The 15,037-nt window shown below is 40.1% G+C and overlaps 1 protein-coding gene across 1 annotated transcript; it reads left to right on the top strand.

Annotated features, from left to right (window-relative positions):
• The first annotated feature begins 113 nt into the window (after positions 1 to 113).
• On the top strand, positions 114 to 14,099 carry SIRT1 (sirtuin 1). The gene is made up of 8 exons (XM_021529036.2): positions 114 to 1,059; positions 1,951 to 2,192; positions 3,480 to 3,632; positions 4,726 to 4,873; positions 7,225 to 7,304; positions 9,704 to 9,890; positions 10,628 to 11,185; positions 12,059 to 14,099. The coding sequence occupies exons 2-8, from the start codon at positions 1,980 to 1,982 to the stop codon at positions 12,379 to 12,381; spliced, it is 1,662 nt and encodes a 553-aa protein (XP_021384711.1). The 5' UTR covers positions 114 to 1,059; positions 1,951 to 1,979; the 3' UTR covers positions 12,382 to 14,099.
• Positions 14,100 to 15,037: the final 938 nt, after the last annotated feature.

Here is a 15,037-nt window from a genome sequence, read left to right as displayed (position 1 = left end):
AGTTCTTCAGACGAGAATGAGAACTACGTCAGTGATTCTTTGCTTTACAGAGCATGAGTGAAATTTGTTCTTTGTCCATAGATTTTCAGCAAATGAAGCTACAGGTGCTGAGGCTATTTCTAATGAAGCCAGTAAAAAAGGTTGTTGAGTAGTCTATGTTCTAATAAGCTGCTCAGGCTGGAATTTAGATTTCCCCTTCAACGTGAGCTCAGTAACACAAATTGTTCTTGTTCTGCCCTGGGCTCACTCATCGAGGTCTGAGATGGAGTTAGATTGAGTTACTCTGGCTTAAAGCCACGGGCTGAGCTGAGGTGACTCTGGCACTTTGAGCCAGGCCCAGCTGCAGGGCCAAATGGACGAGAGAAACTTAGTGAAGGTGGTACAGGGGAGCATGTTCTGTGTCACAACTGAAATATCATAAATTGTGTATGTGGTCAGCAATACAGCCGAGCTGCAAGGTAACATCCTCACCAAATCCTGTGAATTTGTTGTAGCAAATGTGCATTTGTGGGTTTCTTTCAAAATGTTGTTAAATGCTCTTAAAACCTAGTCAAAGATCTGTCTGCACTGGTGACATGTTTTCATTTTACCCAGTTTTTGAATGAACTGAATGCAGTGGGAAAGGGAAAGACGTTTTCAGTTATACTTTTAAAACATTTGGATTATTTCTATGGTGAAATACCCATAATGCCCAACACTTTAGAGAACAAGATTTCACCAAGGTCAGCATCCAGTCCCCCTGAAGCCCAGCACTGAGGTGCAAACCCTGCAGTAAATCTACCAACATCTTGGAAGTCCATCTCTAAATGTGAAGAGAAATAGACATTTTCTGTGCCTAAGTGACAAAGCTTCTGACTGTGTGATTTTTGTTTTTGTGATCAGTTTGAAGATGCACTGTGCCCTTGGGCTGGAGTGTAACCCCATGCTCATGCTGTCTTGCAGATAACTTCCTCCTCAGCGAAGAAATCATAGCCAATGGCTTTCACTCCTGTGACAGTGATGAGGAAGACAGAGCCTCCCATGCAAGTTCCAGTGACTGGACCCCAAGGCCACGTATAGGTAAAAGCCTGGAGCATGATCTTGGATGCTCTTTGCCTTTGAACAATCACTCCCTAGTGTTCAAGTTATTTTTCCTGTTGCAAAAATATTGGCAGTTAGTGCCTCTGAACAGCTTAGAGTGTTGACTGTATTCTGTATGTTATTTAAGGAGTTTAAAAATGAACCTTGAAACTTGCTGTATTTTGATTAAAATTGTCAATGTCTTAATTTTTTCTTGAATATAAATCCTGCCACAATTCCTATGAAAAGCATACACACAGGTTCACTAAATTAGACTAATTTATGGCATGTTTCTATAGCTTGCCTACTTAGTATTAATTCTTTAAGGGACAAGAAGATGATCCCTGTATGATTTTAGGACAGTGAGCCCTCATCTCAAGTGTTTCTGGAAAGATTGATTTAATGGCTTGAGGAGGTAATGTCTGAAATAATTTGTGTTAAATGACCAAAAAACCAACAAAAATCATGGATTTCTGGTCTCTATGTGTCTGGTTAGAGTGATGGTTTATAATATCTCTGGAAAATATATGTATGTTTGTTGTTTGTTTGTTGTCAGCTTATTCCTGTAAATACTGAATGTTGGGAAAGTACAGATGGAGGCACATTGTGAAAATCCTGTTGCACCTCTAAAAGAGGTTAACTTTGCTGTGAACTGGGATTTTCACTTGACCGACTTTCTATGAAATCCTTCATGGGTTAACATAAAATAATGATATATAAATAAAATGCCCAGCTCTCACTTTTAGATCAAAATACAGGGGGTTTGATAAATGGAGCATTAAATTGGATTAATGAAACTGTACTAGTAAGGATTAATAAATGGAACAATAACCATGATAATTTGTAGTACCTAACTCTGTTTTAAATATCTGTATTTTTAAATTTTCTTAGGTCCCTACACTTTTGTTCAGCAGCATCTCATGTTAGGTACAGACCCACGGATGATTCTGAAGGACCTGCTACCAGAAACGATCCCCCCACCTGAACTGGATGACATGACTCTGTGGCAAATCGTGATAAACATCCTTTCAGAGCCACCAAAAAGGAAGAAGAGGAAAGATATCAACACCATTGATGATGCTGTGAAACTTTTGCAGGAGTGCAAGAAGATCATGGTCTTGACTGGAGCTGGGGTAGGTATTGCTGCAATGACGGTGTGAAAATGTGGAGCCAGGTTGGTTCAGTACTTCAGTACAGCTTGCAGGGATGGGAACAAGAGGTTGCAAACCCTGCAGTAAATCTGCCAACAGCTGTCGGGGGAAGAGTCCAGTCCACTGCAAGGACTGCAGCTTCCATTGGAAATCACACATCTTTCTTCTCAGAACCAAATATTCTTAGACACAGAAACTTGTAAACAGCTGCTCCCATGCAAAACAGTTTTGGAATAAGAACACATTATCTGTCCAGAACTTTTTCTATCCTAGTCTTTTGTTTTAAAGCAGAATCTCAGTGGATCTCTTAAAATCCCAGATGGAGCTTGAGGGACTGGAAGAAGAGGATTTGAAAAGAGTTGGGGGGGAGGAGGAGGATGATCATAAGGACAGTTTGGTCAGATTTCAGCAGACTGAATGTTACTTTCAGCACGTGGTGCTCTGTGGTGCTGATAAAACTACTCACTCTTTGACTAAAGAACATTTCTGAGCTGCAGCACATTTGCAGCTCTGTACCTGTGCACCAGATCATTTCTTGTTTCTGTTGTTCACACACAGATGGTATGATACGATCCAGATCAGATGAGTAATTCAAATCAGCTTTTAGAAGAGCACTGCTACTCCCAGTCTTGCTCTTTCCATACTTGCACACACCTGTTCCTCTTCCCATGCTATTTTGGGGTAGTCTGAGACAATGATTTCAGTCCTTATTGACTACTACAATGCTTTGATAAGCAGTGTTTATTGATAAACAACTTTTATCAAAAGGGGTTTATTCTTCAGAAGTAAGAATATATTTTTTTAAAAGCAAGACTATTCTGTTAGTGTGTTAGCATGTAAAAAAAATTTAAAATATCAACCAACATTTCTAAGCCTGAGTTGGCAGATCTGTGAACAATTAATAATTAAATTTAATGCAATAATGCTCTAAATTTTTGTTCACATCTTACAAAACTTCCAGTGGTAAAAGCAAGTTCTGGTATCCTGTTACTACCTGTGCAGACTGTACTAAAGGGATTTTGTCCACTTGTCAAATTTTGTTTCTGTGCTGTTTCTCCTGGTTGTGATTTGGGAATTGTTATATGGGACCAAAAAAAAAAAAAAAAAAAAAAAAAGGAAAAGAAAAATAAATACAGAGAACCCAGACTGGTTTGGTTGTTCTTAATGTTTCTGAGCACTGGGCATACAGAAATGTGTGGTTTCCCAGAGCAACACTTTACAGTCCAATATGTAGTTTCATTTATTTCAGATTGCAATAATATATTTCAGGTTTCAGTGTCTTGTGGAATACCTGACTTTAGATCCAGAGATGGCATCTATGCACGCCTTGCTGTAGACTTCCCAGACCTTCCAGATCCTCAAGCAATGTTTGATATAGAATATTTCAGAAAGGATCCCAGGCCATTTTTTAAGTTTGCAAAGGTATGCTTTTCCAACAGTTCTTGTCTTGGTCAGTAAAGACAGATGACAATATTAAAATGCATAACTCAGATAAAAACTAGAAACTGTTTGGCAACATTCTTTCTCTTTTTAAAATTTACTTTACTGTTCCTGTTGTAAGTTCATGATATAAACAGCAATTTCAGATGGCTGAAAATCTCTCAGTGATATTAAACAGTATCAAAAGCAGTGATTATGTCTCTTAGACAAGAAGGAATTGTAGAAACTGTAGACATATGGAGAAACAAAAAAAAAAAAAACCCAAAGTCCAATTGCATTTAGTCTTCAATTTCCTTCAGACCAAAAAAAAAAAAAATCAAACCCAAGATATAAGAATTTCTACAGGACCAGTAAGGACTTGTGAAAATCAATCACCACAGGTTGTGCTCATTCTTTCTTCCATTTGCTCACAATTCATACTACTGGTCTGTCTTATTACAAAGATTGGAAAAGAAAACCCAATGCATTCTTTTTCTGCTCATCTTTCTCTGAAAGCTTCCTATCCAGATACTAACAAATTTTGATGTTCATTAGTATACTCTGTTCCTTTGGGTTTTAATATTAAAAAAACACCATCCCCACAAACAAAAACCCACCCCAAACCAAAAAACACCACAGCAAGCAAAAAAATCAACTTACTTGAAACCTGTCTACACACAGGTTTTACCAGAAAAGTCCAAATCTGATTTAGCTGATACTTTTTACTTTTCTCCTTTTTCACTCCTCCCCCTCCTATTCTGTTCATCAGAATATGTGTTTCTAGTAACAAATATTAAGATCACTTGACACTTAACAAAGGAGAGAAAGCTTTGCTATTTCATAAGTCTCAAAACCAGAAAAAGATCTAAACATTGCTTTTATGCTGTGTAAAACCAAAACCCCAGGTTGCAGGGAGCAGTTCCTCCTGCCATGCTGAGGAGCTGAGCAGTGGGAAAAGGAGTTGGATGCCAGGGCAGTGGCAAAGGGCACAGGGAGGGACCAGGGTAAGGGGCTCTGGGATGCTGGGGACAGTACCCAGCTCAGGGGGAGACTCTGTATCCACTTCCACTGTCTAATGTGCTTCTGAATTCCCTAGGAAATCTACCCGGGACAGTTCCAGCCATCTCTCTGTCACAGGTTCATCGCTTTGATGGATAAAGAAGGAAAACTCCTCCGCAACTATACTCAGAACATAGACACACTGGAACAGGTTGCAGGAATCCAAAGGATAATACAATGTCATGGTTAGTAGGTTTAGTTTCACTTATTTTCCCTGTGGGAATTCCTACTGGTGCATGTGACAAGGTAATCTCTGTTGGAATGAAACTTTCTTTCCTTGAATTCTTGTCTCTTGCCAACAAATACTCTGATTTTTAAATGGTGAAATTTTGTTTCAGACAGCTTACATTTAAATCAGAAGGGTTTCAAATAGAAATAACTCCTTTCAGGAATTGAGCTCGATAAAGGGTCTGTGTATCAGTGAAGATCCACACCCTGTTGGCATGAGCTTAGACTGTACCTTCTAAAATGCTTTTGGTGCTTCTTGATCTGTGTGAGAACACAGCATGGAAACCAGTCTTGCCATGGGTCCCTCTCACTGCCCATAATGGAATGGGAGTCTCGGTGTTATCTGACTCTTTATGTCACATTACACTGAAATCCTAAAATATCCTGACACCTCAGTGACTCCACCTCAGGTTTAAAACATTGAGCATCAATCACCAGTTCAGTTGAACTGAAGATCATCTTGTAGTGTCATACAGATTCTGTAATTATGAGGCCTAATTAAGTGGAATCGCTTTAATTGCTTGATATGCTTTCCATTTCCAAGGACTTGTATATGTCAAGCTGAAAGTCCAAGTATTAGTTTTCAAAAGAATTTAGAAAGTTAGTTCTTAAATGCATGTTTGGATCATTTAATAAACCTCAGACACATAGATCATCTAAAAGCAGCACTGGCATGTTTGTAAGGTCCATCCAACTAATTGCACGTTTGCCAGGGGCCAAACTCATGTGGTTTCCATACCTACAAAGCTTAGCTCAGTGCCAGATCCGTTTCCAATTTTCATTCTCCTGGCAGAGCAAGCACAGTGCTCTGAGTGGGACCCTAGCAGCATACAGCAGCATCTGCCAGTCAGCTTCCCAGCCCCAGTGCTGGTTTCTGTGCTTAATGTGCCACACATTTTCTTTTGGTTGGCATTTCATCTGAGGCATTTGTTACAAACCTCTTATGTGGCTGGGTTTTTGCACATCACTGCTGTGCTCAAGCTCCCCGTTTTTCCAGTTGCACACTGCAGGGATGAGATCACAAAAAGGTGATGCTGAATGAAACAGATTCTTTAAAAGCATATGCAGTTGGAGATTTTGAGGCCTTTGCAAATTAGCAAAGGTTCTTTTGAGCCCATCAAGCTTTATCTGACCTACTGCTGCTGCTCTTTAACAAATGGTTGTTTCCTAATGATGATGGCTGAAGAAAAACCAAAGCTCTTCTGTGGGGCACAAAATAAATACACTGCTGTATTTATTCTGCTTTTTCCTGTGGCTGGGGCAATGGCAAGTTAATAATGAGTAGTTAACACAGAAACTTGCAGTGATTTGGGGAGTTCTTATGTGAACCTTCAGACCCATCTGTCACTGCAGACCTACAGCACAATTCCTCCTATGAAAACTGTGGTGTCTGAAATGCATTCTGCTGTATTTAAAATGGCTCTTGCATTCAACCAATGCATCTGGAATTAGACTGTATTCCTTTCTGGAGCTGAGTGAGCAGAGGGCGTGGCTTGCTGGCTGGGAATGACATGGACACCAAACTTCTGCTGGTGAAAAGTAATTCACATAATAGAGTTGCAGAGAAGTAGCAGCAGATTCCTCTGAGTTGGGTTTGCAAGCCTGATAGACGTGACCCTGTATGACGCTCTGAATTATTACTATCAGCTAATTAAAGTGAGCAAATAACTGTCATACCTCCCATAGTCCTTGGAATCCCTCACACTGGGGGAGCTGCAGTGCTGAGCAAGGTTTCAGAAGCTGTGTTCTACTTTTTCAGAAGTTTGCAGGCCTGCAGTGATCATCAGAGCTGAGCTGCCAGCTGCTCATAAATTATCTGCTCCAGGTTTTTCTGTGCTTTCACTCTTTGTCTTAGCCAATACAATACCCTGAAAGCATATGGTCTTTATTAATGCATTTCTTAGTTATTTTGTGCTACAGTGTGTGGAGTTGCTGTGGGTTCCTGTGCTGCTGATGCTGTTTGCAGCACCACTGCTGTGTAACAAGAAGGGCAGGTTCTGTTCTCTGCTCCTTGTCTGTGCTTGCACAGGTCAGGGGATCTGAGATGTGAGAGGACACAGGATCGTTTGTGATGACGTGCATGTGGTATATGGCTACTCCTAAAACAAGATTTCTACTCACTAACACCTAGAAGAACAGTAACTTCTAGTATTACAAGGATCTCTTTTTAATTTTACATTACCTTTTTTAATGGCTTGATTTCTGTAGTACTGCAACATAACAGCCTTTTTGTCAAAACACCTTGGGTATAAGACCAAATCTGAATGACTTCAAATCCTGATGCTACCATACGGGTTTTTCCCTTCAGGTTCCTTTGCAACAGCTTCCTGCCTGATCTGTAAATACAAAGTTGATTGTGAAGTTGTTCGAGGAGATATTTTCAATCAGGTAAAAAATTTACTTTAACACACTTTCAGCTTTCTAAGAAGTAATTCTCTCAAAAACACCCCAAACCAAACCCTGAACCCCCATGCTGGGATTGCTTACAAGATCTGCTTTTAAAAGCCTCTAGATCTCTGCATGTATTTCATAAAAGTGCCTCTCTGTATTTTAGTATTTCCTCTGGTATTTAAAAGTATATTCAAATACTGTACTCCAAAATTAGGTAATGGCAAAAATCAGAACAAAACGTTAAGAGCCCATTTTTAATAGCTCCTCTGATAAAAATTAGAGGTTAAATGGTAAGCAGAAAGCTGGATTTATACCTGGTTTGTGTTGATCTGAATTTAGAGTCACACTGAGAAAGCATTCTTAAGCCTTTTATAACATTGGCTACTCTTTGAGCATTTATCTGTATTAAAAATGTGTTTCAAATGCAGCTGATCCATGGAGAAATTGCTAATCACAGAGCAGGCTAGAGCAAGGATCAAATGGGATGTTGGTGTTCCTAGGACTCCTGAACTATTCCATGTTCCAAACTCCCCATTTCTGGGTGAAGTGACCCAGGACCAAGGCAAGAGCTGGTTCTGCTCTGTCAGAGCAGATGAACCTTTGACTTGGAGACCCTATCTACATTTGCTCCTCTCCCCCTTCTTTTGAAGGAACAGAGGTGATGATTCTGTCATCAAAAAAGGTCTTGTTTATGCAAATGAAAGGGGACTCCTGCAGGCTCACTGTTTTTTTTTTGATAAATGCCTCAGAGTTCACAGTTGCAACAGAGTGCACAGATGAGAAACAAGGAAGGGATGTAAATCCTTCAGGCATTACATTTGAAATGGAATTCAGTGAAAGCCTTTCAGAAGAGATGTTTTGAGTTAAAGCTTTAAGAAATGTGACTCTCATAAGCCTGAAGCCTTGTAACACTGAATTAATGAAATTTGGTTTACTCTGCTATTAAGAGTATTATTTTTAAGAAGATTCTAAAGATAATTTTTGTTCCTTTACCTCCAGAGCCACCTGACTGAAGTTAGATTTTCTCTTTCTAATATATAAAGATTTGAGGGAGAAGTTCAAAACTCATTCTAGCCACCTGCTCCTTTTTGGGAAATCTTTTAGTTGGTTTCCCATGACTGTGGGATTATTGGGTGCTTTCTTGCTTCGGTGCAGGATGGTGGTTTCCACCACACCAGTTCCCAGCTCTTGTGCCAAATTGCTTCTTATCCCACAAGGCATCAATCCCGAAAGGTTTTTCTTTGCTCAAACACTTTAATTTTTGGGAAAGATTATCTGACACTAGAAGAAAGCCTTCTACTTGTCTTATTTTCTAATTTGGAAAGTATTGTCTTCTGTCCCACTGCAGGCATCCTAAAAATTAATTTTCATTTAAACTTTCAGTGTGCTGTATTATTTTTTCTGCAGTTGTTCTCTGAATAGTAGGGACTTGTTATGCATTGAAATGTCAGTTTTCAGGTATTTTTTATTCCAATAGGTAATATGCATATCTTTACATCTTTATAGCTCTAATCTGTAGCTTGTGATGGTTTCTATATGATTGCAGCTCCTTGGATTTATTGTGAAGTTTTATATTTTAACACTACAGCTGAAAAGACTTGAACTGTTGTAAGGAAATTGCTCAGTATTGTCTGTGGATCACTCACCTTCTTGCTTTTATTCTCTCTTAAAAAGTCTTTTTGAGTAGAAAAGAGTTGAAAGAAGTCCCAAAGATCAGAAAACTCACTGGCTCAGGAGAAAAGGGAATCTACTTCTCCACAAACCCAACTAGTGACCACTTTGGTTAGTGAAGCAGGATTCTCTCTATTTCTGGAGGAATTAGAAGAGTTTAAAATGGAGACCAAGCAAGTTCTGGCCTCTATTCTTGTCCTGTATGCTCTTAGCCAGTTGCCTGCCCTGCAGCTTTGTGAGCATAACACATGTAACCTTTTGGAGGAGAGGAGAAACTGCAGGTAAAGCTCTACAAAAGACTCTTGGATTAGAACAGTATTTGTATCAGATCCTCAACTGGAACCTGACAGCGAAATCTCAGTTTTTGTTCTGATTAAACTATGAAAAATCTGTTCCTGTCAAATGGAGGTATGCTCAGTTGGTGTTGAGCACAACTGCTGGACTTTGGCTTGTGGTATAGACCTGCCTGGTCTCTCCCTCTTTATTCCTGCTGTAGCTTTGCTGCAGACAGCAGTGAAAAGTGTAGCTGCCTGTACACCCACAGAACAATGAAACGAGGAAATATCACTGCAACTTCCCTGTCTGTGCCAAAATAAGTGTCTGTGAGACATGGAGGTGTGAATTCCTCAGAGGCCAGCCCTGCAGGGCTGTAACAGGGGGTTGTGAGACCTGTGAGTTCCTCAGAGGCCAGCCCTGCAGGGCTGTAACAGGGCTGTTGTGTGCAGGTGGTGCCCCGCTGTCCCTGCTGTCCCCCCGAGGAGCCGCTGGCCATCATGAAGCCGGATATTGTGTTCTTTGGGGAGAACCTGCCTGAGCAGTTCCACCGTGCCATGAAGTACGACAAAAATGAAGTGGATCTCCTCATTGTCATTGGGTCTTCACTCAAAGTAAGACCAGTAGCATTGATCCCAAGTAAGTGACTATCTCTGGTGATACTTTCTTTTAAAAATTTGCATCAGAAGTGGAATTCTCAGTTAAGAAACTCCAGGCTATTAGAAACACCTCTGGCTCAATTTAGTGAGCAGCATGTTTTGTAAGATGAAAGCTGTTTGCCTATGTAAAGCTCAAACGGAAAATTGAGAAAGTAACAAATTCTAAGTGCTTATTCTACATTCCAGGTAGATGTCAAGATAATTAGATGATTATCTGAAAAACTATTGTCTTAAACCTGAATGACTTTGTTTTAAGATTCATTTCTCTCCGTGCTTGCAATATGCTTTAGAAGGTTTGAAGGCTTTAGAAAGGAAGCATCTCAACAGCAGTATATTCCTCACATGCACTTAAGAACCTAAAACAAATGCACAAAATCAACCTAATTTGAAGAGATTACAGTACTAATTTTAATCTTTTTAATACTACTGTACTTTTAATATTACTGTAGCCAGTATTTCTGTGCATAAGTTTCTCAGTGATTGAGGAGTGTTTTTAACTGGAAAAAAAGGGGGAAAAAAACCCATCTAACCAGGCTACAGTAGGCATAGCAGGTGAAACTGCCATTGTTAAATTTGGGACTGGCTTGTCTTCTGCCTGACCTGGATGGTTTTGTCTTGTTGCAAGTGAAGGCATGAAGAGAAGGCGAGCTTTCTCAGCAGGTCCCTGCTGGAAGTAAATCCAAGTGACTACATTTGAATTTTCTTTTCCATCTATAGGTTCCATCCCCCATGAAGTGCCTCAGATCTTAATTAATAGGGAACCTTTGCCTCATCTACACTTCGACGTGGAGCTTCTTGGAGACTGTGATGTCATTATTAATGAATTGTGTCAGAGGTTGGGTAGTGAATACACAAAACTTTGCTACAACTCGGTAAAACTTTCAGAAATCACAGAAAAGCCTCCACGGCCGCACAAGGAGCTCGAAGCGCTCTCAGCTGAGCTCCCACCAACCCCTCTGAACATTTCAGAAGGCTCCAGTTCACCAGAAAGGATGAGCCCAGCCAATTCTGTGGGGGCGTCAGAACATCCACCTGAATGTAAGGTAGAAAACTGTCAGCCTGCCCCAGAAACTAAAGGGACCTGCTCAGAGGAGACGCTTCAGGACACACAGGTGTCATCAGAAAACCCTGAAAATCCTGCTAGTGAGCTAATGAACTCTGAAACAATGAAGGAAAATGTATCTAATGATGGAGAAAATAAAGAAAAGAGTGAAATATTGAAGAAGTGTTGGGTAAACAGATCTGCAAAAGAACAGATTAGCAAAAGGCTGGATGGTAAGTGTTAATGCTTCTCAGTATGTTGCTTCCTTTTGGCTGATACATTTATGCTAGACTTACCTTAAAGTGATAAATAAGTTACTCTCAATCGGTGGGTTTTGGTGGCTATTTTTGTTCAGACAAGTGTCTATATAACTCTCACCGAACCATTTATTTATTTTGGAGAAGCCAGTAGGAGATATTTTTTGTATTTCATAATAGGTTTTAAAATCAGTGATTACATCCTCACCTAAAAGATCAAAGTTTAGAAGGTTGAAGGTAGGTATCAAAAAATAAATTCCTTCATAACATCTTCAAATGTATTTTCAGAAAAGTTAGTTTCATCCTGAGGTGTTCAGAACCTGGTCACAGTAGAGCATGATTTGGTATTGCAGCCGGAATTCAAAGTAATGACAGGACTTAAAAATCTCACAGCTGGAGTGAGGCACATATTTAAGGAAAGTTCAGAGTTTCCAAGGAAGCCTGTGTGTAGTCCTGTAACTGATGTAAGGAGTCAGGAATTAAAGTACAATTTTCCAAAGGAAAGGTTGGGTTTAGGCTTCTGATACTCCATGCAGGGGCTCCCATTCTGTCACAGGTGGAGGAAGTCTAGCTTGGAATGTGTTCCCATAAAACAGCTGCTGAACAATCAGTATAAATTCTCTTTGGCATCATAGGGAGGGGGAGGAGGAACACTGAGCTTTCCAGTGAAGCATTTCTCCTGCCCTTTGTAATAAATACACACACATGGGCAAAAATGCACTTTCATGTCATCTGATTTGTCAGTTAAGTCACTGTTGAGAACAGATCTATTCAGGCACCTTCTAACCACAAGATCTTGCATCAGTCATTTACTTCAGCACGTGACTGACTGTTAAAATTCTGTTCCAGGTACTCAGTATCTGTTTTTGCCACCCAATCGCTATATCTTCCACGGTGCTGAGGTCTACTCGGATTCTGAAGACGATATCATATCTTCCAGCTCTTGTGGCAGCAGCAGTGAGAGCGGCTCGTGCCGCAGTCAGAGCTTAGATGTGGAGGATGAGAGTGAGATGGAGGAGTTTTACAATGGCATAGAGGATGAGGATGCTCCCGAGAGGGAAGAGGAGCCTGGATTCGGGGAGGATGGAGCAGAACAGGAGGAATTGGAAGCTGAGGAATCAGCTGAGACAAATGAAGCTGCAGGGACTGAACATCCGAGCAATGCGCTGTAAAGTGATCACTGACTGGTTACAGGAACTTCCCACCAGCATTAGGAGCTTTGGCATGTCAGAATGAATGTTTACGTCTGAATTTAGAGCAACAAAACCATACGGATGTAGTGTTTTTAAATAACTAAAACAGATTTTCATGCTTAGTTTTTTACCTTTTTCAATAAAAATCTATTACTGCGCACTCAACACTAACTCATCTTTTTTTTAAGGTACTAGGATTATCTAAACAACTGTCACTATGTTCACTTTTAAGTTCATCTGTCTGATCAGACATCCATGTATATAATACATATTTTTCCTTAATAAATTTCAGCTTATATTATTTTTAAACAGTTTTGAAAAAGCCATTGGAATGTTTAACTAATATAAAGGGAACAGCTAATTTAGACCAAAGAATGGTATTTTCACACCTCTTGCTTTGTAACACTTTGGTTTATTTAAAATCTTCTTACACTTCTGCTAAACCTTTCATTCACGCCTAGTCTGTCATTAAACACTGGCATTTTCTAAGACCTACTGTGGCAGCTAATTTTTTTTGCTTTAACAGTTCCTTTGTATGTTTGAGACATATTTAATTGCAAGCAGATAGCGAGATGGAAACAAGACAGCAGCACTTGAGGAATCCAATGGTTTTTTGATGGATCAAGAAGTGCTGTGCAAATGCTAAGGTTGCTGTGTATGACTTGCTGTGGAAATGAAGCGTTGTTGGCGTTGGCTCCTTAGCAGTTAGAATGCAGCATTTTAAACAGAAAGGATCCCCCCAGTCAGAGCCTGTCACGCTGTATCCAGTGGTCACATCTAGAGCAGCTTGCTTTATAAACAGCATCTGAGGAATTGCCAAGGCTCCCGTGTGGAAGCAGAGTTGAGAAGAGTGTTCCTCCCAGCATGTGAGAAGGCACAGAAATGTGCTCACTGATGCACCAAGCCAGAGACTGACTCCAGTGGTGGGAGCCTCCGTTTGTGCTGCCAAGGAGCTCCACGTGGATCAAGGACCTGCTGGCCTGAGCTCCTCATGAGCTGGGAAACCTCCTCCCAGCTGCCAGCTCCATCCTGGAGACAAAAGCGAAGCAGCTTCTCCCCCACTCTGCCGTCTCAAGTGCTAGGCTGCCTTAAAACTGGATGTTGCAAATGGTCAAGTGCAGATTGTTTCCAAGCCTTTAGAACTATTTTGTACAATTGCACAGTGCAGTAGTCAGTGAAACAGCATTTTTCTATAAACCACTTTTTCAACATTGGCCCAAATGAACTCAACGATGTAGATGATTCATATACTTTGCTTTAATATTTATTACATTTTGGAAGATGTATAGTGGCTGTTCTTTGAACATAATACCACAGTTAATAAATATTTAAGAACAGCCTCCTGTATTCATTGGGAAATGTTGGCATGTTGTCTCATTGTCCAAATTTAACACAGCTCTTATTTGGCTACATTAAAGAATGTAATATGTTTAGTTTTCACTTGCATGTCACAATGTATTAGTTTGTGCTATAGGAGATATTTTAAATTGAAATACTTTGTTTTAAATTATTTTTACAGTGAGGATTGGTTTCTGCTCTTTTATATTGTATATAGTGTCTTTTATGTAATCTACTGGCATATGTTTTGTAGAAGACTGTTTAAAATGACTGGCTATCTTCCTGCAACTTTTGAAATACAAAACCAGTGTTTTATACTCGTACACGCTGTTCTAAAGTCTATTAAAATTGTCATTTGATTTCTGGCTTCCATTAATTTCTAGCTATACCTTACAAACTTACCAAAGATGCCCTATAAAGTGAAGGTATACCCTGGCTAATGGAAGGCATTACATATTAAATGGCTTTTTTCCACCTTCCCAAAGGTGGCAAAGCCTGAGTGAAGCTGCCTTGAATTGTTCTGGGTTTATCCTGTGGCTCCCTGGGAGCTGCAGCTGTGCTGAGCACACCCCAGACAGTTTCCAGGGGCCCTCAAGGGCCAGGGCCCAGTTTAATTAGCTTCCCACAGTAACACCTTCCTGTGTGGATGATTCCACTGTTCTTCTGAACCACCACCTCTCAAATAGAAATTGATTTGTATTGGAACAAAAAGTGATAAAACTCGCATGCTTGAGGTCCACAGTATTAAAAACAGACTCAACACACACAGATGTCTTCCTATCAATTACTTAGTACTCTGAAAGACTTGAAAACATTTTTCCCTTGAACAGAACAGCTGCACCTTCTTCTATACTTAGATGAAGAAGTTCTGTATTTTGTTGTTCCTTGTGTCTTTGATAATATTATTTGAACACAAGAGGAACCCCAAACCATCTCTTACTCCTCCATTTCACAAACTGCCCTTTCCCCAGAGCAAGGATGTTGTCTTCCAAGAGTATTTAACACAGTGAAGAGGCAAATGGTGAGCATGAGGAAGCATTTCCTATCACAGCTTTTTGTTATTCCAAAGTACTCAGCACCTTGCATAAAATTTGTCTGGAGGCATGGCAGAGCATGTCCAGGTCCAGCTGTAATCTGTACAATCCCAAAAGAGACACTTACTGTGGTAATACAGATCCTCTGAACAGAGAGAGACATTGCTCTCCCCAGGATTTTCCTGGGAAGTGGTGAGAAGCTGTGAGAAAGCTCAGAGAAAGAATTAAAACAACTATTATCTCAATCTCTGCACCTCTGGCAA

This window comes from Lonchura striata, chromosome 7 (assembly GCF_046129695.1).
Source record: "Lonchura striata isolate bLonStr1 chromosome 7, bLonStr1.mat, whole genome shotgun sequence".
Lineage (NCBI taxonomy): Eukaryota > Metazoa > Chordata > Aves > Passeriformes > Estrildidae > Lonchura > Lonchura striata.
Note: the sequence above shows the minus strand (reverse complement) of the source record. Positions and strands in the feature narration are given on the sequence as shown.